Source organism: Triturus cristatus, chromosome 2_1 (genome assembly GCF_964204655.1).
Source record: "Triturus cristatus chromosome 2_1, aTriCri1.1, whole genome shotgun sequence".
Lineage (NCBI taxonomy): Eukaryota > Metazoa > Chordata > Amphibia > Caudata > Salamandridae > Triturus > Triturus cristatus.
The window spans coordinates 476,669,052-476,694,546 of record NC_140581.1 but is presented as its reverse complement, the minus strand read 5'-3'; the positions used below and the strand labels follow the sequence as shown (position 1 = coordinate 476,694,546).

The following is a 25,495-nucleotide window of genomic DNA, read 5'->3' as shown; positions in this document are numbered from 1 at the left end:
TGTGCACCCCATAGCCATTATAGACACCATAAACGAAGACCAAATTTAAATTATTGAGGTGTGTGAAAACGCATCGTCACTCTGTGACACCACATGAAACACCAGTCCTAAAACTGAAGCCTAGGTAATTAATGACTTATCTTATTTATAGACTCCTAAACACCAGTCTCAGACCCCATATATATTTAAATTATTCCACGGTGCAAGATCATTTTCTGAACACTTTATTAAACACATCATTAGGAAAAACCGTTCAACTTTTTTAACAGTGCAGCTTGATCTTGAGGGTTCATGGCTTCGTAATTTGCCAACTCCATTGAGAAAGTTGCTGATCCAGATGTTAGAGTACGCAGATCTGTGGAATAACCCTACAAACAAAAATAAAAACATTTTAAGAACTCAGCAAACAAATCATATGAAGACTGGATGCCCAGACTATGGCTTCCATCTCAATATAACTTTTGGAAATGGTTCTTATAAAGTGATCTTCTGAAGGGGAGTGAGTCTAAACAGCAAAAGCTTGAACTAGTCCAGTATTCTAAAACCCCCCTAAGCGTGCAATGAATATCCAGGGGTCAGCATATCAATTGGGTGCTTTGCTAGACTGTTATCCACAAAAGCCAACTGCCAATCCCTTCACATTGCACAAAGCTCATCAAAATGTAAAACATCACATAACTCTTGCAGAACTTCTTTGGCTGTAATATACCTAGGCTTTCCTGTTTTCAGTTTCTATTTTTGGTAAATTCTGGTTGGGTTTTTCAGTGTTTTCAATACCTTAAAAAACAGTGGTTACTCATTTTCGCACCCTTAAAAACAATAGAAAGTGTTTTTCCGGTGTTTATGGAATGTTTTGCTTTTAAGTATTGCTTGCTTTCTGCACTGACAGTGCATGTGTATAGACAGCGTGTGTACAGGGTAAATGAGATCCAAATAAATGTTTACAAATCAAACTTATTGTAGTACACCATACAATACTTCTTTAGTGAGTCTGTGGTCATGCACGCTTGCTCTTTCCTTCCTATGTAAATGTTTATCTGTGAAAAGGCCCTCTCAACATTGGCACTTGAGACAACACCAAAACAGCCAGCACACAATTTGCTAACTCTGGCCAAGGACATAGCTTTCCATGCCAGTACTGGTGCACCCGAAGACTGTGATTCTCTAGGACATGTTCTGCAAATTATACATCGAATTGGGCACATATGCCCTCAATTCGAGCAGTAGCGGACCCCTTCCCCCCAGCGCCTTGAGACCCTTCCGGGTGAGTAGCGCGCTTTACAAATGCATTGATTGATTGATTGATTGATTGAATTATTGAAGCAGTCAAAAATGAAGCAGTACTTTTCAAAGTCTGGAGAAAATTCTGAAGGGATCTAGAACTTGTGCAGAGTACCTCAGTGAGGCTTCATTAGCTTCAAATGCCATGGTTGGGGAAGGAACATTTCTATGCATCATCTTAAGCCATTTCCCATAGACTGTAAAATAAAATGTCCTCAATTGCTCCTCAACATTTCTTTGCTTACCAAGAATTCTAACATGCAGCATGTTGCAGTGCCAAAGTCACAAAGTGTTGGCCAGCCTACTGTCAAGGAGATGTTTCAGCTCTACAGTAATTACGCTGAACACTTGGTAGACAAGGGTGTTTTCAGACTCTAGTAATTTGATTATGTCCACTACATCAGTCATGAATTCCTGTAAAAACCTAAGCATACAATAGACTGTACTTTTTTCACATCACTATCAATATGTGACCAAAGATCATCACATTTCTTGCCTTTGACATCATTATTAAGCAAAATTTTTGTAAACTGTTGCCACCTGGATAATATAGCATTCACCGCCTCTAGGACTGAGAACCACTGGCTAAATGACAGTTAGGATGACTCTTCCCTTTGATGCCACACAAAGCACAAAATGAGAAACATTTGCATTTTAGTTCCTGGGCATACCGAAACAGTGCGCCAGAATGGACTACGAAGTCAATGGCATGCTTCATTAACTCTGTAGATTGTAAAGATGCTTTCAGCATACCATCTAGCAAGTGAAAGGATCTCTTACAGGGAAGCACTTCAGCTCAGCTATCGCTTTTGACAGGTCATCATACAACTTTTTCATATACGTAGCCGAATTACTGCAAATACAAACAATATCACTCCAATCTTTATTGAACTTGGTAGGAACTTTTTTGCAGCAGCATTCCAAGTGACACTGCGTTCCATGTTTACCAAACATCTGGTGTCATGTTTTCACCACTATCTCAGATGCTTGGTGACAACACACTCTTTTCACATATACCTGTCACTATACCTTGCATTGAATGTTTAAAGCCTGGAGTGGCTCCCAAGAAAAGGGGGCTGATGTATCGAAGGATTTCACCCATTCTCTGTTTGTGGGTAAATGTGATGGTATATATTGGGAAAGATTCTTATGAAACCAGCCATTTTACCGTGAAATCAAATGTAGCCAAAATATCAAATATGATTTTGATATTTCCTGATTCTCTACAGTTTATAAATTAACTAAATAAGACCTAAAACATGCTTCTAAATACTGCATCTTTAGACTAAAGACCATAAAACTGAAAAAGGCAGATGGAAGAAGAAACAATATTTTAGTGACATCCCTAAACAACAAAACTCGAGCAGAATAATGTTAGCCCAGTCTTTCTCGCTGCTGCCTTGTATAACAAAGTTACATTGTATTGGCCCCTTCAGGAAGAAATAAAAATGAATCTTTCACTCATCTTTTACTTTCTTTGAATGGCGCTTAGTTTGTGAAGGTGTTTTTTCCAGTGTTTATATGTTTACACTGGTGATGGCTATTTTCCTTTCGGTGGGGTTTTATCAGTTATTATAGGTTTAAACCTAAAACCAGACAGCCTAAATATACCATAACATACATGTCTACAATACGTACAAAATATAATTTCTGATAGAGACTTCTAACCACAGATTACTCAGCTTGTGGATTTCCCTAGGTGCTGGTAGGTTGCATGGTACGGGCTTAACCGAGATATGACGTCAGTGCCACTGTGTACATGCCACCTACATGCACGGACATCAGTTCCTTTCTTTCCACGCAGATCTGGAGCCAATTCTTTCAAGAGTCCTGAATTTATTTTTCCTTCAAATGTTCCAGTGTACTAGGTATATATCCCCACCTAAAATGAGGGGACTCAAACGGTGTAAAGATTACCATGAGCAGAGGTCGGTGACAGACCCATATGAGCTCTAGTGTGTCGGCTTAATGCATGACTCAGGGTCCTGTGATCGATGAGCAAAGATTAACTCAAAGCAATCCATGACCACGAAGCCATTCTCAACGTTGTGGAACACCAAAGTAAATCAAACAGACGGTCTTTGGCATAGTCAAGAGTGAGGTCACTCAGAGGCTGCTGTTGTGACCAGTCTTCATCGAAGTTCAGGGCTTAAGGTAAGAGCAAGAAATCTAAGGACACTAGCGGTCCAAACACTGCTCTATTTTATGCTGCCACTCCCACCAGTTAGAGTCCTGCGATGCGCCAGGTACCTCTAGATGGCAAACTCTGTCTGACCCCGGAACTAATTCCGAACTTGGTTCCATAACATGGCCACAGGGTAATGCTGCAACAATCAGGGAATTCGCAGGGGCCATGTGCAAAGTATTTGGTTCTCAACCACATCCCACTGGAGCAACTCCAGGCAAAGAGGATCTGAAGTGGCCGCCAGTGGGTCTAACACGAACGGATTGGTCTCAGACACTGATTGTGTCACTAGACCTCACACCAGGTCGGATTCGGGCTTGACGTAACACTGCTCACCTCCTGTGGCACCACAACTCGAGTCGCTGCCCCAACCATAGATTTTGACACCACCATTGCAAGTGCCAGAACGATAGCCAATTGTCCTTTCAGATTCTGAGGTGAGCCCGGAGCGATTTCCACAGACTCCACCCGTATTCAATGTCTGATCCGGAGTAGTTTTCACACCACCCAAATGAATATGACAATGATGTCCATCAATCATCTCTGTAGGATGAAAACCTATTTTATGACTTACTAGATGCCAACGGCCTAGATAACGAGCCTGATGCTGACCTCCACTTGCCCTTACCTGCTGTAGCCACTGAGAAATCTGCCTCTTTTGCTACTGTGATCAAAAGGGCAGCTGAAGTCTTGGTTTTGACTCTACCCTTAACTGAAGTCAAGACTAATGTTCTTACTGAAGTGCTACACCCAAGGCAAACCATGCAAGAACCTCTTCTGCCATTCAACAAGGCACTGACAGGCACACTGTTGGGCACTTGGTCAAAACCAAGATCTTGCCCCACCAGTCAACAGACTGTAAGGCGGCAAAGCCCTGTGCCATGGGACCATGACTTCCTCCTGCAATACGCCACTCCAGAGAGCCTAATTGTGCAAGCTTTTACCAGCTGACTAAACCCAAATATGTTTCCGGCCACCCCATGCAATAGAGTCTTTAAACATATGGAGACCTTTGCAAAAAGAATGTTCTCCTTTGCCAGCCTAACACTAAGGACAGTCAACACTAGCTGTCTGCTGGGGAGATAATCGCACATGCTGTAGAACAGGGTGGGTGACATCTTGCCAGCCGCCCCAGACCTACAATTCCTTATTCAAGATGGCCAAGACGCTACAAAGCACTCCATAAGATCAGGCTTGGACATGACCAAGTACCTGGATAAAGCAGTTGGCACCAGTGTGCTGCTTAGTGGCGACACGGGGATCTGCTCCACAGGAATCTCCAGCGAGATCCAACAGTCTCTGATGGACATGCCCTTCAATGGGACCGGTCTCTTTGGAGAGAAAGGTGATTCAGCTCTAGAGCGTTTTAAGGACAAGGCAAAAACTCGCTCTGCCAGTTTTCTCAACAATTTTGCCCCTTTCGAGGAATTTGCAGGGGATACCAACAGAGGTAATGTCAGAACGTACGTCAACAACAACAGGCCTCTCAGTCCTTTTGAGGTAGAGACAGGTGATCAGGCAACCAGGGGCAACGTTCTACCCTATCTTTGGTCTCCCCTTCCCTCAGCTGCCGCAAAACCACTTTACCTACTTAGGTAGAGAAGCTTAATGTCTAACCAATGGGTGCTCCAGATTGTGGAACACTGTTACTCCATACCCTTCCCTCAGATATGCCACTCACACCACAGCACCATCTAGAAAACCACTTATACATGCTACAAAAAGTTCAAGCTCTGTTAGCCAGGTGAGTCGCAGAGATAGGGACTGGCTTTTACTCTTATTTCCAAGTGCTGAAAAAGGATGGAGGCCATCGCCCCAGCCTAGATCTTGGCCCTCTGAACTTCTTCCTCCAGATGATCTGCTCAAAAATGCTCACCCTGGACGAGTTCTGTCTGTCCTGGATCCAGGAGATAGATGGATTTGCAGGATACCTATTTCCTCATCCCCGTATTGCAATCCCACAGGTGTTACCAGGAGTTTTAGGTAGACCAAGAGCATTTTCAATTTTCTGTGCATATACAAAGTTGATGATGGCGGTCGCAGCCCATCTGCTGAGGGTGGGAATACCATCATTCCTGTACCTTGACGACTGATTGCTAAAGGTGCATTTGCCTCAAATAGTTGTAAATCACTTCCAAACAATGGGGAAATCTGTTGACATCGTTGGGCATTTTATCATGTACCAAAGTCACACCTGACTTCTTCACAACAGTTCACCTTCCTCTGATCCATCTTGGACACTGGTCTCTTCGGAGCTTTCCCTCCAGCCAACAAGTACCGGACATTCAGGCTATGATCCCAATGTTTCAACCATAATTGACCTGGGTCTCATTGAGAGCAGCTCTGAGGCTTCTTGGCATCCTGCCTGTAGATCATGCCTAGTGGCATATGCAGGCTCTGCAGTGGGATGTGAAGTCTCAGTGGGCTCAGCAACAAGGAAACCTTTCAGACTCCATTCCTGTGTCTTAGGAGACTGAAAAAGATCTGCAGTGGTGGCTGTTCAACTGCAGCTGGACTGACGGCAGACTCGTCTCCCTACTCTACCCCTCCCAATTTGTGGCAGATGCATAGTTGCTGGGATGAGGACTCTAGTCTCTGGCAGAGATCCATCTCCACATCAACTTGTTGGAATAACGGGTGATTCGCTTAGCACAGAAGGTGTTCCTTCAGACAATCAGGGGAGAACGGGTACAGATTTTCAGACAATACAACTGGCAGGGGGCACTGCAACAAACAAGGCGGAGTGGGATTGTGGGTTCTGTGTCCTATGGCAGAAGACTCTTTGCATCATGAAGTGGCAGAACGCTCAGGGCATCTCCCTAATCTCTCAGCACCTGGCAGGATCTTTAAACACAAGGGTGAACAAAGTCAGTCAACATTTCCTAGCAGATCACGAATGGCAGTTACATTCTAAGGTGGCACAGGCCAGCTTCCAACAATGGGGAGAACCCTGACTCAATCTATTGGCCACCACAGAGAATACACAGTATCCAAGCTTTTGCGCTTTGGAGTTCCCAGGGTGGTTATCTCTTGGAGACTACTTTCACCGGGACTGGGGCTTGGGAATCCTGTATGCCCTTCCTCTCCTGACCGGAGTATTGAAAAAGATCAAGAGAGACCGGGCCCAGGTCATCTTAATGGCTCTGGACCTTTGGCCATGAGCATATGCCCTCCGATTCGTCTGCCTACTCAGGAGGACATCCTCCTGCTACCGCAGCAGGGTGGGGTCCTGCGCCCAAGCCTGTACAAGCTAGACCTTCATGTGTGGAGACTGAATGATGACAGTTGATGGCCTTATATATCTTCCTCCTGAAGTAGTTGGTATCATCCTGGCAGCCAGACATCGCTCTACTAAAACTATGTACGCGGGAAGCTAGGAGAAGTTTGAATGTCATGGGAGGAACACAAGATAACATCCTTAACAGGCAAAGTTGTCTGTCATTTTATTGTTTTGTCTCTCTAACCCAGCAAGGTCTTCCCGTGGAGACTAATAAGGGTTATCTTTCAGACGTTGTACTGTTGACTGTTCAGCCATCCTTTCTCAAATCACCAATTTAAACCGACTGATTCACATGTTCCTGGCAACACCTTTAGCAATGCCTCAGTGGAACCTTCATTTGGTTCTCACCTACCTGATGTGCATTCCTTATGAACCAATGCACAGCTGTTCTATACACCTGCTATCAATAAAAGCAGTGTTCCTCATTGTAATCCCATCTGCTCGGCAAATGAGTGAATTCCAGGCCTTTTCCATCGAGCAGCCATACAAATTTTCTTTCCGGACAAACTGGTCCTTCAAACAAAAGTATCTTTCTTGCCAAAGATATTCACATCGTTCCACTTAGGGGAATCGATCACCTTGACTTCTTTCTATGCTGCACCTCATCCCCTCCCAGAAGGAAGAGGAATGGCTCCACCATCTTGATCCTAAGAGGACCCTCTGTTTACATCTATCAGATGACCAACTTTTTGTGGCTTGTCTGGAGCCAAAACGTGGATAGTAGTACTAACAAGCAAAACAAAAAGAAATGGTTGCGCGCCGGCTTCCTTCAACTCTGGGTCCATCGCGCGTGCACTGTTTAAAGTGAAAGCACGCCGCAGCCAGAGTTGAAGGAAGCCGGTGTGAACAAGAAGGCGGCGGACTGTCCACTGTCCCACGGACCCGCGCATGCTGTCTGCTATGGACAGATGGCGAGAGCAGCCATCTTTGTCCATGCAGGCGTGTGCATGAGCCCACGGCTGAGAATTGATTCCAAAAGGTCTCCTTTCTGGCGAGAGCAGCGCATGCACTGCTTTCGCCAGTCGAGACCTAAAAAAACCCAGCTTCTGATGGATTGTCTTATGCATCTTTTATGGGCTAGCTAAGAAGCAGCCCCAAAAGGCTTGCACGTTTGTTGTACCAGAGCAAAAGCTGCTATCACTGTGCTGCCCCTGTTGTGCCAGTCTTGTGCATCTGCCAGACTGCTACATGGGTGTCCCTCTACACTTTGGCAGAGCACTATTGCCTGAGCAGCCAGGTCTGACGGGACGGTCATTTCACCCAATCTGTCTTGCAGAATTGCCTGGTATGAGTCATTCCACAGGCCAACCACCTTGGGAGGTACTGCTTTGGTATCTATTCACAAGGTGAGGAATCTGCTGTTATAAGTCTCTATCAGAAATACAAGTTGCTTACCTTCGGTAATGCCTTTTGTGGCAGAGACCATCTAACTGCAGATTCCTCACCGACCCCTCCTACTCCCTGTTCTGTGAAAAGGACATGTGCAGTTCATTATTAAGGTTCTGATGTAGAGATCTTCACACTGGCATATTCTGATTTTTATGGCCTCCGAGTCCGACACAGCAGACCCTTGAGTCTGACACAGCAAACCCTTGAGACAATCTGAAATAAACTGACAGCAGCGTGCGGAGGTGGCGCATATTTAGTAGTAGACCTGACGTTATATGCAGGGTGGGATGGACCTGACACAGTGCCGCACTATGCCACCTATTGGCATGCGGGGAGTTGCTATAAACAAAATTCTAGATCCAGTTTGGCACCTGAGGAAATTCACAAGGTAAGGAATCTGCATAGCAAGAAGATAACGTTTCCTGGGCAAAAAACTAGCTGCTGCGATATATTAGGTGTGGTCAAAATATAGCTATCTATGTGACAAGAAAGCAGGTGCCCGCTACCTCGGGAACAAAGGACAAGTGAACTCAAGCCAGTAGCAGTGTGTCAGGAGCTGCAGTGCCTCACACAAAAATAAAACCATTTTTTAACATAGTGCTTCCAAAAGAAAAGCACAAAGAACGATTGAATTTAGAATTAAAACTTTTTGATGTAATAAAAATTGGCAGACCTGTTACAGGAAAATCCTCTGTTGGGATTCAAACACGTAATGACAAAAAACTAGTATTTCTAAGGCAAAATAGTAACTAACTGGCAGGCTATTACTTCTATTTGATCAAATGGGATCTGAACAACACTACGTGAAGTGACAGCCACTGTTTGCTATCCAGGTAATAAAAGAATGCGATCTGAAGCAAGTAGTCTATAGCTTGCATGTTGGGAGCTGCCAGGCCTCACACACAAAAAAACAATACATTGGCAAAGGGAAAACTAATAACCAAAACACACAAAAAATGAGATTAGTCATGCTCACAAGCACAGCCGCTGGAGTGTACTATTGTGCAGGCGAATATGTACAGTGAGAAAAGCCACTGGTAAAGTGGACTCACCCGTTGCCCCATACTGTTGTGGGCAGAAGCAAGCTGTGAATGACAGCTGAACAGATCAATGGGGAAAACTGCTAAAAAAAAAAAATGCCCCCTGATATATGTATATACTTATGTATTTTTTTATGCTTTTTTTCGGAAAACAGAAGTCTTGCAAGACCGCTAAAGCTGTCTCTAGGCCAGACCTAACGATAGAGTAGTATACATTATATAATCAGGCGCGAGTTCAACAAAATAATTACCTTCCTAGATTTGCAGAATGGTCGATTAGCTAATGCTGCTGTGGCTGAAGAAATTCTGCCAGCAGTGGCAGCACAACATTTTCCTTTGATAGAATGCAGGAGCAATGGAAGAAGCAGGTGTGACATCAGCTCACTGGCGGGAAGGGGTTAACGACCGCTCTTGTAAGCTCTTTTCACTGAAGGACTCTGCCTGCAAATTCTTGTCTACAAGGAAAGCACTTTTACTTAAACAGTATGAGGAATGTAAAGGGTGTAAATTCTATTACAATTCACTAGTTCTCTTTTATCCAATGATGGAGAATTTGTTTCTTTAAGAGACGCTGGGCAACATTTTGTCACTATTTAAGAGTTGAAGAAGAGAAGGATAAGTATTATTTCATAGAATACTTTGAATAATCCAGACCAACAACTTTGATTTTGTCGATAGGACAGCTTGTCCCAGACTACAACATCTCCTTATCAGATAAACATCAATATGTAGATACATGTTTGTAAGTTTCTTTTCCTGCTGGGTTCATTTTTTTGCTCTTGGAAGCTGTAGCTAAGAGAAGGTCATGTTCATCTAGAGGAAGCGGCTGGCCTACAATGGGTTGACTAAAATCTGTTGGTTGGGGTAAAACTGCATCTGAGTGAACAGCCACAAATGTGTTTTGTAAGTGGACAAGGTCTATGGAGACCTGCACATATCATTTGAGAAAATTCAGTAGAAAACCACCTTTTTCTTTCTGAAATCTGGTCTAGGAACCTCCGTGTCCAGATGTCACAGAATCTAGAAAGTAAAGCCATTGAACCAGAAGTAAACTGCAGCTTTAAATTTGACCACTTGAATTATTTAAACCTGATGTCAAAGGTTGACCAGAAAACTCCTAAATTGTATCCAGTGCACTGGAGCCCTTGGCTTTCAGCTTTAGCCCGGAGAGAGTTTTTAAAATAAAAAAGATATAAGATCGCTATTCGATCATAGGCCTATGCAACGACATTTAACGTCACAGGCAAAGAGTCATGGTCACAAGTGAGCAGTGCAGGTAATTAACATGCAAGGAGGCAGTAAGTACAGGTGAGGAGGCAGAGATGGGTACAAACCGATTAGAGTACATCTAGTAATTTATGGCAGAAGCAAGGGCAGGAAGACCAAGGAGTGTTAGGGGGGACAGGGAGATGGATGCATTAGAGACAAGGGGATGCCATATCAAAGCATGGGCAGCACTGGCAGACATGGCACTGGAAGTACACATTGGTGGGCAGATAGCATCAGCCAGAACTGTTTGGATTCGTTGTTCACGATGCTGTGATAGCCCCAGACGGAGCTATCGACTTCAAGGAAAAGTATTTCAGAGAGCATCAAGAGGTATACAAACTGGGAGACACTGGAAGAGTAAGGACAAAAGGCAAGGATGCACTGACTCTTAGGCATCAAATGAACAGAGTCTGGAAGCCATGAGGCACTGACATACAGCAGGAGATACAGCACTAGCGCTGCAGTGGACCTGGAGGTGTAAAGTGAGGACACAGTGCTACAGGAGACAAGTTATGGCGTGGGAGATGGGAGGGCCTGAGAAGCACATAGAGGACAATGAAGGCACAAGGAGAACATTGGAGCTACATGGAAAATGGAAAGTGTTGGCAAAAAGGCACCCAGAGCACAAAGATGATATTGATGGAGCCACAGGAGTTGCATTAATGCCCACAAGGGTTCAGAGGCAATGGAGACCTTTTTGAGGTGCAGTCATGGAGTGTGTGTAGTTAGGGGCTTGTGTAGGAAAACATGGGGCAAAAGCAATAGAAAGGTAGGCATGAAGGGAGGAACAGGGGATCTCTGAGGAATCAAAGAAAATGCATATGATGGTATGGGTAGGTGGGCAAAAGAAGGCAGTGTACAGGAGAAAATAAAATGTGACAAAATCCTGATACTCAAGACATTAGTAGAAAGCAATGCAGAGCAATACATAGTTAAAATGAGCAATATATGCCTTGGTCTCATAAAGATGCAATGTAGGTTAAAGTTCACCAGAAAGCATAAATACAGTTCAGCAAGTTTCTGTTAAATGAAAAATTATGTCTACCAAGCATTGAAGAGCCTGCAATCACAGCACACAAGCACGTATTTAATTGTCAATAGAAACATGGCTTAGAAAATGCAAGTCAAAGGTGACTTTAGTCTAATGCATACATAGTCAGATAAGAAGTCTCAGGAGCAGAACAATAAACACAAACACACTCGAGGGGGAAGTTAATGTTTTATTAAAGCTTTGTTACACTCACGATGAAGCGAATGTAGAGGAAAGGTTACAAGTTTAAAGGACACAGGTGTGATGTGTTGGAGATGGCCCTTTTGCAGGGTTATCCCCAAACCTTTTGCTTCTTCCTCCTATTTTTTCCTGACCTGCTGTTGGTGGTTTTAGGACCCTAGGCACTTTACCACTACTATTCAGTGCTAAAGTTCATATGATCTCTGTGAAACTTGTATTATGGATTGGTGTTTCCATGACTGGCATATTTGATTTACTTGTAAGTCACTCACTAGTAAAGTGCACTGAGAGTGCCACTAGTGGGCCTGCAGCACTGATTGTGCCACCCACAGAAGTAGCCCTGTAAAGGTAACTCAGACATGCCACTGAAGTGTCTGTGTGCAGTCTAGTACTGCCATTTCGACATGGCAAGTGCACCCACTTGCCAGGCCCTAACCTTCCCTTTTCTTACAATGAGTCACCCCCCAGGTAGGCCCATGGTACCCCTGTGGGCAGGGTGCAGTGTATGTGAAAGGTAGAACATGCCCTGATGTGTGTGGCATATTCTGATAGTGAAATACTGACAATTTTGTTTTTCACTATTGATAGGCTATCTGCCCCATAGGAAAGAATGGGAGTTTTACTTATAACATCTTATAAGCATAACTTTCCATTGGGACAAGACAGGGAAATAAAGTTTAGTAGGCCTGAACTCAGAATGTTAAAATGCATCTTTTAGAGAGGGTGATTTTTACATTCTGTGTTTGAAAATACCACTTTTAAAAAGTAGGTATTTTCTTGATTGGCCATCCAGTGTGCCTCTGCTAGGATGTGTATTGACTGTCTGGCTTTGGAGTGACAGGAGCTGGGGATGTGCAGTGCTTCCAGAGAGTCTGGGGGAGTTTTCACTAGCCCCTGAATAGGCCCGGTCTGCATTTAGAGTGGTGAGAGATTTCCCTTGCACCTGAATAGGCCCGAACTGCCTTGGACAATGCTGTCTCCGCCTCCTGCTGGGAAGCTGGGGCAGAGAGGACGAAACTTGTTTGGACTAAGCACAGACACTCTCTGCCTGAGAAGACAAAGGAATTTGGGGTATAAATATTGGGGCCTAGGCCCAGAACTTTAGAACTCTTTTGGACCAAGAAGATTGCTAAGAAGAGCTGGAGAAGCTATGAGGAGGAACTACCACTTTGCTGAGTGCTTTACTGTGTTGGTCTGCAGTGGCTGCGTCTGTCTTGGGCAGTGAAAGGACTGGACTGAACTTTGTAAAACTTCTTTATTGAGTTCTCCAAGGCCTTGAGGTAGTGCTTGCCCCCTGTTCAAGAAGTCTCAGGAACAGCAAAGACTTCAAGTTCTTCAGCCATCAGCACTGAAGACTGTGTGTTTTGTGCTGCAACTGAAGAAAAAGCAACCCGACACTGCTGCTGCCGACTCCGTGTCCTGAAGGCACTGCAGAGGGCACCGCCGCACTGCAATCCTGGTTTAACCGATGACGTCACCACCGAGCCGCTGCTTGCACCGCGACCTGTGGGCACTGCATTTCGCACTACCTCGCTTCACGACGCTGCCTTGGTATCCGCAACGACGACGCTCCAAGCCGACATCGACGCCGCTGCTAGCACCGTGGTTCAAGGACTCGTAAATTACACAACGCACCGTCCTCATCCCACACCGCAGCCTTGGCCTACTGACGCCAGCGCCATCGACTCCAGTTCATCAGCAGACAACAGCACTTCAGCAACGACGACGACGCTGCTTGCACCATGACCTGGCGTCACTTCGCACCGCAGCCCTGGTCTCACCAGCGCCGCTGGACGACCGTCACCGACCCGCTGCCTGCACCGTGACCTGAGGGTACTGCACGCTGCACTTCACACCTCAGTCCCGATGCCTGCTGACGCCGGCACTCCCTACTTCAATCGCAAGGAGTTCGATCTGCAACACGTGTGACTTCAAGGGCCTGACGGCTCCTGCACCGACCGCCAGAACCGCCACCTGCGGTCACTGGCCTTACGGGGCTCATGGAGTGGTCCCCGATGCCCTACAGTTCTAAAGGTACTGTTTTGCGGGTCTTCCCGACACGGTTTGGATTTGTTGTTCACGACGCTGTGATAGCCCCAGACGGAGCTATCGACTTCAAGGAAAAGTATTTCAAGTCTATTTTGATTAGTGAAGATTTCTGAGAACTGTATGGTGGATTTATATAGTTTTTGGTCTTGTTTTGGAGATATAAAAATATTGGATATTTTTTATAAACGTGTGGTGTCCTTTTGTAGTGTCTTCGCTGTATTACTGTTAGTTATGTGCAAATGCTTTACACACTGCCTCTAAGATAAGCCTGACTGCTCGTGCCAAGCTACCAACGGGGTGAGCAGGGGTTATTTTAGGGGTGTAATTCCCTTATCCTGACTAGAAGGAAAGGTCCCTACTTGCACAAAGGTGCAAATCCTTGCCAACTAGAGACACCCATTTCTACCATGATGTTTATGTAAAACTTAATGATTTACTAATGTGTTCTTTAACCTGCTGATGGCTTTTGAGATAATTGTAATATCAGCAGGTTTTCTGTATATATTAGGCTGCCTGCATGCAGCAAATTGAGACCAGCTGTTTACCTGTGTTGGGGTAGCTGCTCTCCCTGCCGCGACAGTAAACCTGCTTTTGCCTTGCCAAGCGAAGTCTTGTCTTTAGTTTAATTTCCCCGAAACAGTTGGCGAGCCAGAAGTCCCATTTGTCCTCCATTGACTGCTGTAACTGGAAAACTGCCTACCCCCACTGCATAGACCACTGCACATTTTTTGATCAATTAAGCAGACATCCATGCTATCTAAAGTTCTGACTATTCACTGGGGCAGGTAGGGAGGAACTAAAACAGCCTAGGTCCCCACAAAAACAAACGTTTGCATGCGTTTATGTAATGTTATGTAATGTTTTAACGTGAGATCCACATTGAAGTTTGTCTGGTATTCTCTCTCTATGGTTTCATATGTACAGATTACATATGTGTGAAAAAAACTTTCTTCACTAAATAGTAAGTAAAAAGAAAAAAGTTCAATTTAACAACAATTTTATGGGGATTTTTTAAAATGCATAAGAATGATATTCAGGGGTGAATGCTATCTCTAAAATAGTTAAAGCAAAAGCGAGTCTATCCATAGACAACAAGAGGAATAATATTTAGGTTTCACCTATGTGTGAATTATGTTTAATTTATGTTCAGGGAGGTACATCCTTGTTTGTAGCCTACTTTGATTCCAGCCTCTACTGTCCTTAACTGAATCACTCCTATTTGTTCAGAGATCCACTTATAACACTAGCACCCAAGAAGGGATCCTCATCGATTTTGTTCACGGGGATAGATCAATGGGGTTGCACAGACACTAATATGTTTATAAAGACAACCAGAGAAGGAGAGCAGGGCACTTTCTCTAATACTAGGAAACTCAAAGCTTGAGCAGTTACAGTTTCAGGGAACGCATGGTCAGCCATATCTCAGAAAAAGGATCTTGTGAGGTTCAAGAGGGAATTGACGCTACGTAATAGACTGATACCACAGCTGAGTGTACAATCGGTTTCACATGGCAATGATCTCACCCCAATGAGATAACTGCTCGGGAAGAAAACAGTTGTCATAATGTGGTACCCTATACAGTTAATTTAGCAGGGTGGACTGAAGGCCTAGATCCATAGATGAGCCCATGGTCAACAGAAGGGTCCTTCAATCCACATGACATTGCAAATGCTGAAGACTGTATACCCTACGGTGATGGAGATCCAGACTGGGATTATCCCTACATGCGTCAGAGTCTGTGCATACGGCAAAAGTATGCCAGACAGGATAATCCCCAACATCCCTTTACCCGAGTGCACCAGATGCCCCTGATACATAAGGGACCTGGAGCACCTCATTATGTTCCATGACCACAAATGGATAAGGAAAACCTCAAAAAGTTGTTACTACTGCTTACAGAGGGAGCAGGGAAATGGATTAGGACATTTGAAAAACAAATTGAAGGTGTCACCCTGGCAGTAAGGGACATAAGGGTCTACTTAGCTCCCTTATAGGAGATGTGACAGACACTGTATTCCGTAAGGCTGGAGTGAGAAATGTGACCTTACTGACACCAGGTGGGATGGGTCCCCATTTAACTCAGTCCGGACAAAAATCTGTGATCAGCTGAGGAAAATGTATCCCGACAGGCCAGACAGTGTGTCTCTCATGGCTCAATCAGTGCAGCCAAATGAGGACCCCGCCCAATGTCTCAGTAGGATGAAAGAGAAATGGATTCAAGAAGTAGTTGAAGGTTGGGAAACAACAGGAGGAAATGCTGTGTTGTTTCATAATGTAGTAAAAAAGGGTTTACCCTCTGATGAGCAGAATAATCTTGACAACATAGTGGCATTAGAATCCAAACCTTGGACAGAGATACAGGCACACATAATACATTTGTGGAAAAAGAAGCAAGAGAAAGAGAAGAATAAGCAAGAGGTAACAGAGAAAGCAGCAGCCAAGCTAATGTAGCAACAATAGGAGCAACGGAAGGTGCTTTAGTAGCAGCCACCGCTCAGATGACTGCGATATAATTTTTGATTAAATGGGTATTGTCAGATCAGGATTACAGACTATACCACCACATCTACTATCTATGATAGATAACAGAGTATGGGTCAAACACTAAAACAAAGTAGGCACAATTCATATCGACCCAGTATGGATTAATGTCAAACAGAATGTTGCCCTGCCAAAGAACACCACAGTATAAAAACTCACCAGAAGGATTGTAAAGAAAGAGAGAATTATACAGAAGGATCTTAACATTCTGCTCTAGGAGATGACGATCCATTAATGGAGTAAAAATATTGACGCAATATCCAGAGTAATTTCTCTATTCAAATTTAAGGGTTCCTGTGAAAACCTAAGCAGTGACCATCATAATAGATAAATTACAAACGATAAAAGCAAGGCGCCAAATTGACTGTGCCAAAATAAAACACTTCTGAAGACACTACACAAAATACATTTTGGATGTGTCTTATTTAAGATGAAAGGGGACAGAGCAAATCCTGCCCATCACACATCAAAAGCACTAACCATCAGAACCAGATATACGCATCCCACCAAAGCCCACAGCAGTAGACACCAACATAACAGAGACATCAGCACAGGTATGAGAGCCCCTTAAGGACTGAAGAGGAACGTTTGAAAAGATCTCTGTGATATATTCGGCTCCTGTGAAGGTACCATTGTTTTGAGTTAGACAAAGTCAATTGTAAAGATTGAGTGAGCTAGGCAAATGTCTCAACAGTCAGCAAGTGATCAATCGCAGAAGACCCCCAAATTTATTATCCATCTTTATAACCATCAGATTGTCGCTCTCTCCAACAACACAGCAGTGCACCAATAACAGCACCATCTAATAACACATTAATGGGAGAAGTCTTCGAACACCTAGGAATTAAATGTACAATATCTTTAGGTTTCCGGACAACATACATCAACGTAACTGCACCCCCTCAGGATTGGGGGTTAGAAGAATTAATACCCCAAAAACACACAGATAGAGGGGAAGAATATTCGAACAGTATAAGCAAGGGTATAGATACCTAAATTGAGGGTGAATTTGAGCGGGGCTTTAATACAACTGGGATAGAGGAGTTCTTAAAACGTATAAATAAATGTAACTTTGATATCATTAGAATAGAGGAGTTTGTTGCAAATTGTACAAAGCCTGTTGCGGTAGTCCAACCGATGGTGAAGTATCCTCTAACACAGCCATCGGATTAGCAATGGTGAGGAAGAGTAAATGTGTGTTTATTGATCCACCCACCCCTGTGCTGCTTGACTTGGAACAGTGGTCATCCTGGCCACTAAGAAATGGTTAAAAAGTACATTGTAGGGAAAGTTATTGATTATAACAGTACTTGCATGGTTACTCTTCCTGATTGTGTGTTGTCTCTCGTACAGAACTGAGATGCTTTAACAAACGGACAAGTAGGAAATAATAAAACGGAGGTAAATAATACAGAATTCGTTCCCTTCACACAACGGTTACATTGCATATCCCATGTGGGCCCATGAGAAACATCATGAAGATCACCAATAGGAAAGGCATGAAAAAGCAATAGTACGAATGATGTACGCTACAGTGATGATTTGAATGCAACCAATCAATGTTTGGGTATGGTGACCTCTTGTTGAAATGACAGATATAATTGGATTTACAGCCTGTGAAAGCAATTTATCGGGGTCCCAAATTTCTCCTATTGACAAAAGTATTGACTCTTACCTGAAAGGACACACCCAAGCTACTGTTGTGGGCATCCGATCATATAACCAGCTTTATTGCACTTTGTCAAGTTCTGTGTGAATCTACTACTTGGGGGTATCCCTGACTATACTAACAATTTTCACTTCTTTGTTCATGAATCTGAGCGGTGTGCTCTTACCCAGCAGGATGGTGGGCACAAACAAAATACATAAGTAATATATATATATATACACACACACACACATTGAAAAAAACAAAGGTTACAGGGACATTATAGTTAGGCCCAGATTTCACAATGAAATTCAGCAGTTATAGTTACCTGAGCAAACTATAACTTACGCCCCCGCAATGCACTACTTGTGACCTCACATATTGCATCACTCATAACATGGATGATTATTTTTGGGGGGATTTAAAAACAAAAAGTTTTTTTTGCCCTGGCAGGTCCCGCTGAGCCCCTTCCATCCCCCCCCCCCCCCCCCGGAGGTCTAGTGGGGTCAGGGTATTGCTGCTCTGCCCCTTCTAATTTTTTGGTAACGTTTCCTTTGGGACTCTGCTCAAGCCAAGTCTCACGATAGCTGCCAACATTTCCTGTTTTGAAGCGTTGGCAGTTAGTAAGATCTCAACATGAGATTGTGAGGGTTTGCGGAGCCTTCACGTCCCTACATATATACTAATTGTTTTTTCTCTTGACTCAAAAACAACTAAGAGGATTTATGCCAAGTTACAAAAAGGTCGCTTTCTGGACCAACGGCTACCTTTCTGCCAAATTTGGTGTCATTCCGTTCAGCAGTTTGGGTTGATGTTGTGGCTAAAATCTCTATGGGAATAAACATGGGAAAAAATGCGTTTTGGGACCCCCCCTTTTTCTCGGCCCGCGCCTGACAGATCACCCCGAAACTTAAGACAGCAGCTGAAGTGTGAGCGTCATGCTAGTTTTGAAACTTTTGCAAGGATTCGTCAAACCACGCCAAAGTTACTGGCAAAAATGCTCTGCCTATGGAAACTAGGTCCTAACTATAACTACTTACTGGCGACTGCTAGTACAATCGATATACATGTAAACATACATATTTCTCTAACGCCCTAGATACAAGTGCCAAGGAATACCTTTGTAGATGAAGCACCACAGATGCACACAGTACAGCATATTTGTCTGAGCTAACAAAGGCTGCTAAGTTCTTCCCTAAACAGGTGTTCCGGAGGCAGGTACCCAACAATGACCCCTTGACGACTGGCCAACCAGTTTACATTCATAACTATATCCCGAAATCAAAGGATCCCAAGTTTGACTGACCTTTTTTGTAACAATGGTCACCCTCACTGCCCTCCAATTGGAGAGCAGGAAACCATGGATACACCTCTCAGATGTTTGGATGAACTATGCTTCACGCCAAGTGCAGACAGCAATGCAAATAGGAAAAGAGGGGGGAAGAAGATTGCAGCTATTAAGATACCCCCTTCCACCTTTGCTTTTGGGACAATTTGTTTGGATTTTACGAAAAGAAAGTTATGTATTTTTATTCTATTTTTTACTATTTATGTCTTTCAATGCTACTGTTGCATTTCTAGTAATGCACACTTAAGCTCCAATCATTGTCACACACCTGCAGAGAGAAGTGTGTACATGCGTCCAATATTATTCAGGCTAGTTAGATAACATGTGGTATCAACACGTCAGAAATAGGATTAGAAAGCACCAACGAATCATGTTTTGTTTGCTCATTAACACCCCATGCCATGGAATCAGATATATTACATTCAACTAGAGAAGTATCCCAGGGAACAGCTTTATGTCTTTTACCTTTATAGGATTAAAGCCCCAATGCAGGTGACACGTTAGAGTAGCATAATTTGGAGTTAACACCACAAAGTAGGATTTCCTAGTAGAAACACTACACATTATTACAGAGAGGACATTAAGAATGAAATAGCATGGATGCAGAGAAAAGGTTCCAACAAAACTACAGAATGAATATAATTTTTTTTTCTAGATTTAGGCTTTTTTTTTGGAGTGATCCACCCACTGGATGTAAAAAAAATTACCTAGTAAATCCCTTACACCCAGATGGTGCTCGTAGACCAGGACATAGAATTACTGGATCAGTTTATGCCCATGACCAAAGGCAGTCTGACATCAAGTCCCCTTGTACAGCCATATCTTTATGGAATGGCACTGATATTAGCCAGGATACAATAGGGAAATATGCACGTATATGGGATGATAATATTCCGCAATATACTTAGATAGATGGTACAGTAAGCCCCGGGATAGTCATGAGACTAATATTTGTTTCTTTATGTTTCAGAAGAAATGGCACCATCAATGTAGGGAGAAATATCAACTGCAATACCACAATAGATAATGCGGATATGCAGGGGGGGGGGCACCTCCAGCCTCACGGACTATTATTGGCAGTGTTGAGAACTGCTATATACCCAGTTGCCACCTAATTGGATTGGCCTCTGTTCTTTAGTCACTTTGCACATGCCAGTCTTGGTTATCCCAGGAGTCTATACTTCAACATTGTATGATCACCCCATGAGCCATCTAACAACTTTGTTACATCATTACCAGAGAAGAGCTGAAGAATATTATGGTACTATCACTTGGAAAGCTGATCCCCAAGAGCACAGGTTGTTCAATGATGCTCAGTTGTTCTTTGGAACTGTTATACCATTTGGTTAGGCAAAAGCAACTGCTCTATGGTTACAAATAACTAGATGGGAACACCCAAAGGCGATTAGTGCCACTAAAAATTGATTCAATTTTATAAAAGAAGCGCTGCGTGTCATAAGAATACTAATGCAGCATCATTATGTACTTGATCTTATGATGGCCATGGAAGGAAGAATTTGTGCCAAGATAGGAACTACTTGTTGTACTTACATCCCAGCAAATTATGTGGACAATGGAACATTGTCAGAAGTCATACAAACTTTGCACAACCTACAAAATAAAATGGTAGATCAAGGAGGTGACCCAGATGAATGGGTCACCATTCATTAGCTACCATTCTGGATGTCGGCACTGTTTAAAGCTTTATTTCAGCTTATTGTACTGTTACTTTTGAGATGTTCTGTTTTCCAGTTAGTTACAAATTGCTGTAGGAGGATGAGCACATAGGTGGTAGGCCACCCTGTAGGAAAGTAGGATCACTCCCATGGTTACCCCCACTTTTTGCTTGATGTGATGCTGTTTTTGGCTAGTCTGACTGGGATCCTGCTAATCAGGACCCCAGTCTATCAACTTTCTCCCTAAATTGTGTTTGTTCAGTACTTGGGTACATCCCAGATTGAATAACTGGGGTACCCTTGTCAGTTCCTAGTATATGGTACCCAAGGCATAGGTACCCCAGAGGTCTCCCATAAGCTGCAGCATGTATTGTGCCACCCATGAGAGACCATTTAAAATGGAACTACAGGCTGACCATTGCAGCCTGTGTAAGTTGGTCCTTGTACCACTTACTAAAGATATAGATTTACTGTATCGTGGGTCACTGCACTTAACCTAAGTCACTCCTATAGCAGGCCTTTGCAATCCTGAAGGCAGGGTGCTTGGTTCTAAGTGAGAGGGTGCCCTTGCATGAGCAGGACACCCCTGCAGCCTACGGAGTCCATTCTCCCGGGTTGTCAGTGAAGCAGCCATATACTATATAAAGGGGCACCGCGTGATTACGCGATGACCATCTCGAAAACGGCTGCAACAAACCCTATCATGTTTGGTAAGCTATCATGTTTGGTATCAAACATGTTGGAATCATACCCCCACACCATAAACAGTGTGGGCGGTATGACTCCAAGCACTGGAAGAGCCCTCCGTTAAGCTCTCAGTGTTGCCAGTGCCAACCTTCTAGTCCACGACAGCACAAAAAGGTTTCTGCCCTCCTTCTGCTGAGCCAGGCTCGAGCGGAGGAAGGTGGAACAATAGGCACCCTGTCACAGGAAGGTGTGACCACCCCCTAAACAGAATTTAGTGTATTGGGACTGGGTGGGTGCGCTTGCCAGTGCCTGAATGTCTGCATGAGGGGCACATTTGGTGTCCCTGTGCATAGTCCAGTTCAAAACAGTTCTTGGAGCCATTGGCTCCCGCTCTGGCACGAAACTGGACAAAGGACATGGGAGTAACCTACCCCCATCCTGACCCTCCACTGGGAGGGTCCCCTGAATCTTCCCAACCCTTTCCCTAGGGTACTTAAGGGCTTGCCTGGGTGTTGGTCCCTAGATTCTTCATGGGATAAGATTCAGACACCACTGCACTTCGCTGGACTTTGTTTGGGCCTGACTTTGTCTACCTTCAGACTACTGCATCGTCTGTGCCTGTGAATCATACAGGATTCTCCAAGGCCTATGAAGCATCAAAGACACCTGAAGTAATCTCCCTTGGAGTAAAGGAGTCACTGCCCTGCATTTGCAGGCACCGCAACTAAGTTGACCAGTCTGCAGATCCTGAGCTCTTCCGGACGCCGTGGGCTCCGCAACACAGGTGGGCTCTACCCTTTCACCAAGTTTGAGGCCAGTATTCCTCGTGGGGGTTGCAATAACCGAACCCCTGTTTACCGTTTCCAACTTGCAGTTGCAAAGGCATGTTAGCTTCTTTGCAAGAAGATCTTCGGGCTCCAAGTAGCCCCAACTTCAAGCATCTCCTGTGACCAGAATCTTCAGCCACACCGCATCGTGTGCACCGTGGCCTGCATCTTTTGGTGAGCTGCTTGAGGTCCTCTCGCAACTCCAGTGCCTCCAGCCTGTTGGTCCACTTGAGGGTCACACTTGTTTCTTTTGGGCTCCCCTGATTGCTCGGGCCTGCCCCGACTCCTCTGCCTTTGGGGAGTCCCCTGGTCCTTGCTGATCCCAACATTGCTCCTTCTTTGATTCCTGAGTGGCTTGCTTTTGCCAAGGCTTGTCAGGGCTCCCGCCAGACACCGACCCCTCAGCACTCAACAGCCTTCGTGGGACAGCTTGTATCCGGGTCCTGGTCTTCCTCAGCGTCACCTGGTCCTAACAGCTGCAGAGTCAAGGTCATCATCATCTTTCCTGAAGCACCAGACATCGGAGGGCATCCGTGTTCCAAGTCTCCTGTTCACCCCTGAGTGACATAGACTCTGTCCCCTCTGCTTTCAGGTACTCCTCTTCAAGAATCCACGTTTGGATTCCCACGGACACTTTCTCCTCTTTCTGAAGTCCTCCATTGGGTTAGACGGTGGTTTCTGACACCAATTTACACGTATGCACCAGGCTTCCCTGGTGTAGGTAACGTGGGTAATAGGGTATTCACAGGTGGGGTGGCTCTCCAACCTTTTTTCTTCTACTGGGTTTCTTCATGGTCCACTGGGAAGGGTCCTTAATCTTTAAAAATCCAACCGGGACTTGCACGTAGACTTGTACGGGGCACGTGGAAGTGTTCCCACACTGCACACGCTCTTCGGGGGGGTCCCTATCTACTTACCGTGGGTGGTTCTGTTGGTGCCCAGCAAATCTACGTCCTCTCGACATCGTCCCGACTTGAGTTGTGGTTCTTATACCACTTTCTTAGTATATGGTTTGGTCCCTGACCACTGTGTATTTCGTGCTATTTACTGTGCTTCTTTGCTAAAGTATTGTGTGCATACTGTTTTTCTCTGTGTTGGAGATACTTGAACATTCTAGAGAATATTATATAATAAATACATATTTTTATAAATACTTGGTGTGGTTCTTTTCACTTAATCTATACTATAAGATTACATTCTGGTAAAACAAGCTGCTTTACACTCCTTCTCGACTAAGCCTGAAGGCTGTTCTCCACAGCTACACTTAGAGAGCTTTCTAAGGTTGTCTAAGACCTCTTAAATCACCATAAGGGTTGTTTGGACTGGTGCAAGGTGCCCACTTACATTAGTGAACATCATATACCAGGCCAGCCTCTCACACAGCCACACAAGTAGTAGATGCTTGGGATAAAAACATATATGATTTGATACCAAGTGCAAATCTAGGATTAGAGAAAGTAGTTGAAATATCAACTAGAGGGGGGAATGTTAAGGAGAAAATAAAATGTGAAGAAATCACGCTACCCTAGACATTAGTAAAGTGCAATGCAGAGCGATACATGGTTAAAATGAGCAATATGTGCCTTGGTTTCAGAAAGATGCAATGTAGGTTAAAGTTCACCAGAAAGCAGGGGCGTAGGAGACACTAAAATTCTGGGGGGGGACAGGGACAACCTTGTGCACTTTCCAGTGACCCTATACAAATCACCGCCCGTTAAACAAATACAATTGCATACTTTCGAAGTGAAATATTGAGAAAAGCAGGCATGTAGTCACAGTTTGCATGTAAGCTTTATTGTTATTTACATTCATATAGTAATGAGACCAAATGTGTAAAAAAAACATATATATGAATCTTGCATCTTAATTCACAAAGCAAACAAAGGCCGCTGACTTAGGGTGGGGGCGTCGTGTTTGCAAGTGCATTATGGTTTGAAAAGTACCTGCTGCTGCATTCCTGGTCTCCAGCAATTTTCAGGCAACAATAAAAATGTGAAGATAACTTTGGTGATTAATGTTCTTTTTTTGAGAGAGATCGAAGGCTTGTCTAGTGAAAGTTTTAATTCAAAAGGTCAGTGAGTTACTGCTTTTGTCTGAGATATTCTTTTGGCATTTGAAGTTTATAAGTTAAAATCCTAACATTGAACAGTGAGCTATTAACCGTCATCAAAGAGCTGCATAAAAACTTCAATGTATAGATTAAAACGTTATGATTTTTCCCCAGTCTTTCCCTATCCTAATGTTGGAAAATGGGTCCATTAGGATAGAAATCAATTCTGATTATTGAAGAGAACCCCCCAACCATGGTGTTATGTTTTACATTCTGAGTTTGTGTTTCTCTAGTGTTGCAAAGCCGCCCTAGGCACTCCCCAACTTTTTGCTGACTGGTACTGGTGGTACCTGACTGACTGACCCTGGCCTCTGCCTAAACAGCCAGTGCTATTCTGAAAGAGGCACTTAAAAATACAGTGAAAACACCTACATACACTAGGGTGCACTATGGTTTAGGGTACCCCTATGATTGGCATGACCTCTCCTATAAGGCCCTAGTACATAATAGGGCAGGGGGATTAGAACTACTTTTAAGTCCCTAGAATATAATAAGGCATGGCAGTTTAGAGGCCAGCAGCCCTTTCTGCGCTTGCATGTGTGCACTGCTGAAGCCTGAGGTCAGTTTAAAAGTAGCCCTGTGTTATAGGGCTGCTTTTAAAATGCAAATTGTGCCCAAACTCGACTTTTGGGTTTGGGGAACTTACAAATTGATCAATTACAATGTTGGGGCAAAATTAAGTCGAAAAATGTTTTCCACTTAACTATGGCTGTATCATATTTGCCACATAATACATCATCTGCTGCATAATCTAACGATTTCCTCCAAAACAATTTTGTAGCTCAAACGGATCCCAAATTACTAAAAGAAATGTAACTTGTGTTGCTGTGAAGTTTAGGGCCCTTTGCAAAGGTTAGTAAAGAAAACAATTCCTAAGAAAACAATTGGTCCCAGACACTCCTAATGACACTCAAATTAATACCTGTAGGAGAG

The 25,495-nt window shown here is 43.9% G+C and overlaps 1 protein-coding gene across 3 annotated transcripts in view; it reads right to left on the bottom strand.

Annotated features, from left to right (window-relative positions):
• Positions 1-211: 211 nt before the first annotated feature.
• The window catches only part of GFM2 (GTP dependent ribosome recycling factor mitochondrial 2), a 345,387-nt gene continuing 320,103 nt past the window's right edge, over positions 212-25,495 (bottom strand). For all 3 annotated transcript variants that reach the window (XM_085632317.1, XM_085632319.1, XM_085632318.1), the window contains one exon: positions 212-368. In XM_085632317.1, the coding sequence (XP_085488443.1) occupies positions 240-368 (129 nt within the window). In that variant the 3' untranslated portion in view covers positions 212-239. The remainder of the gene's footprint in view (positions 369-25,495) is intronic.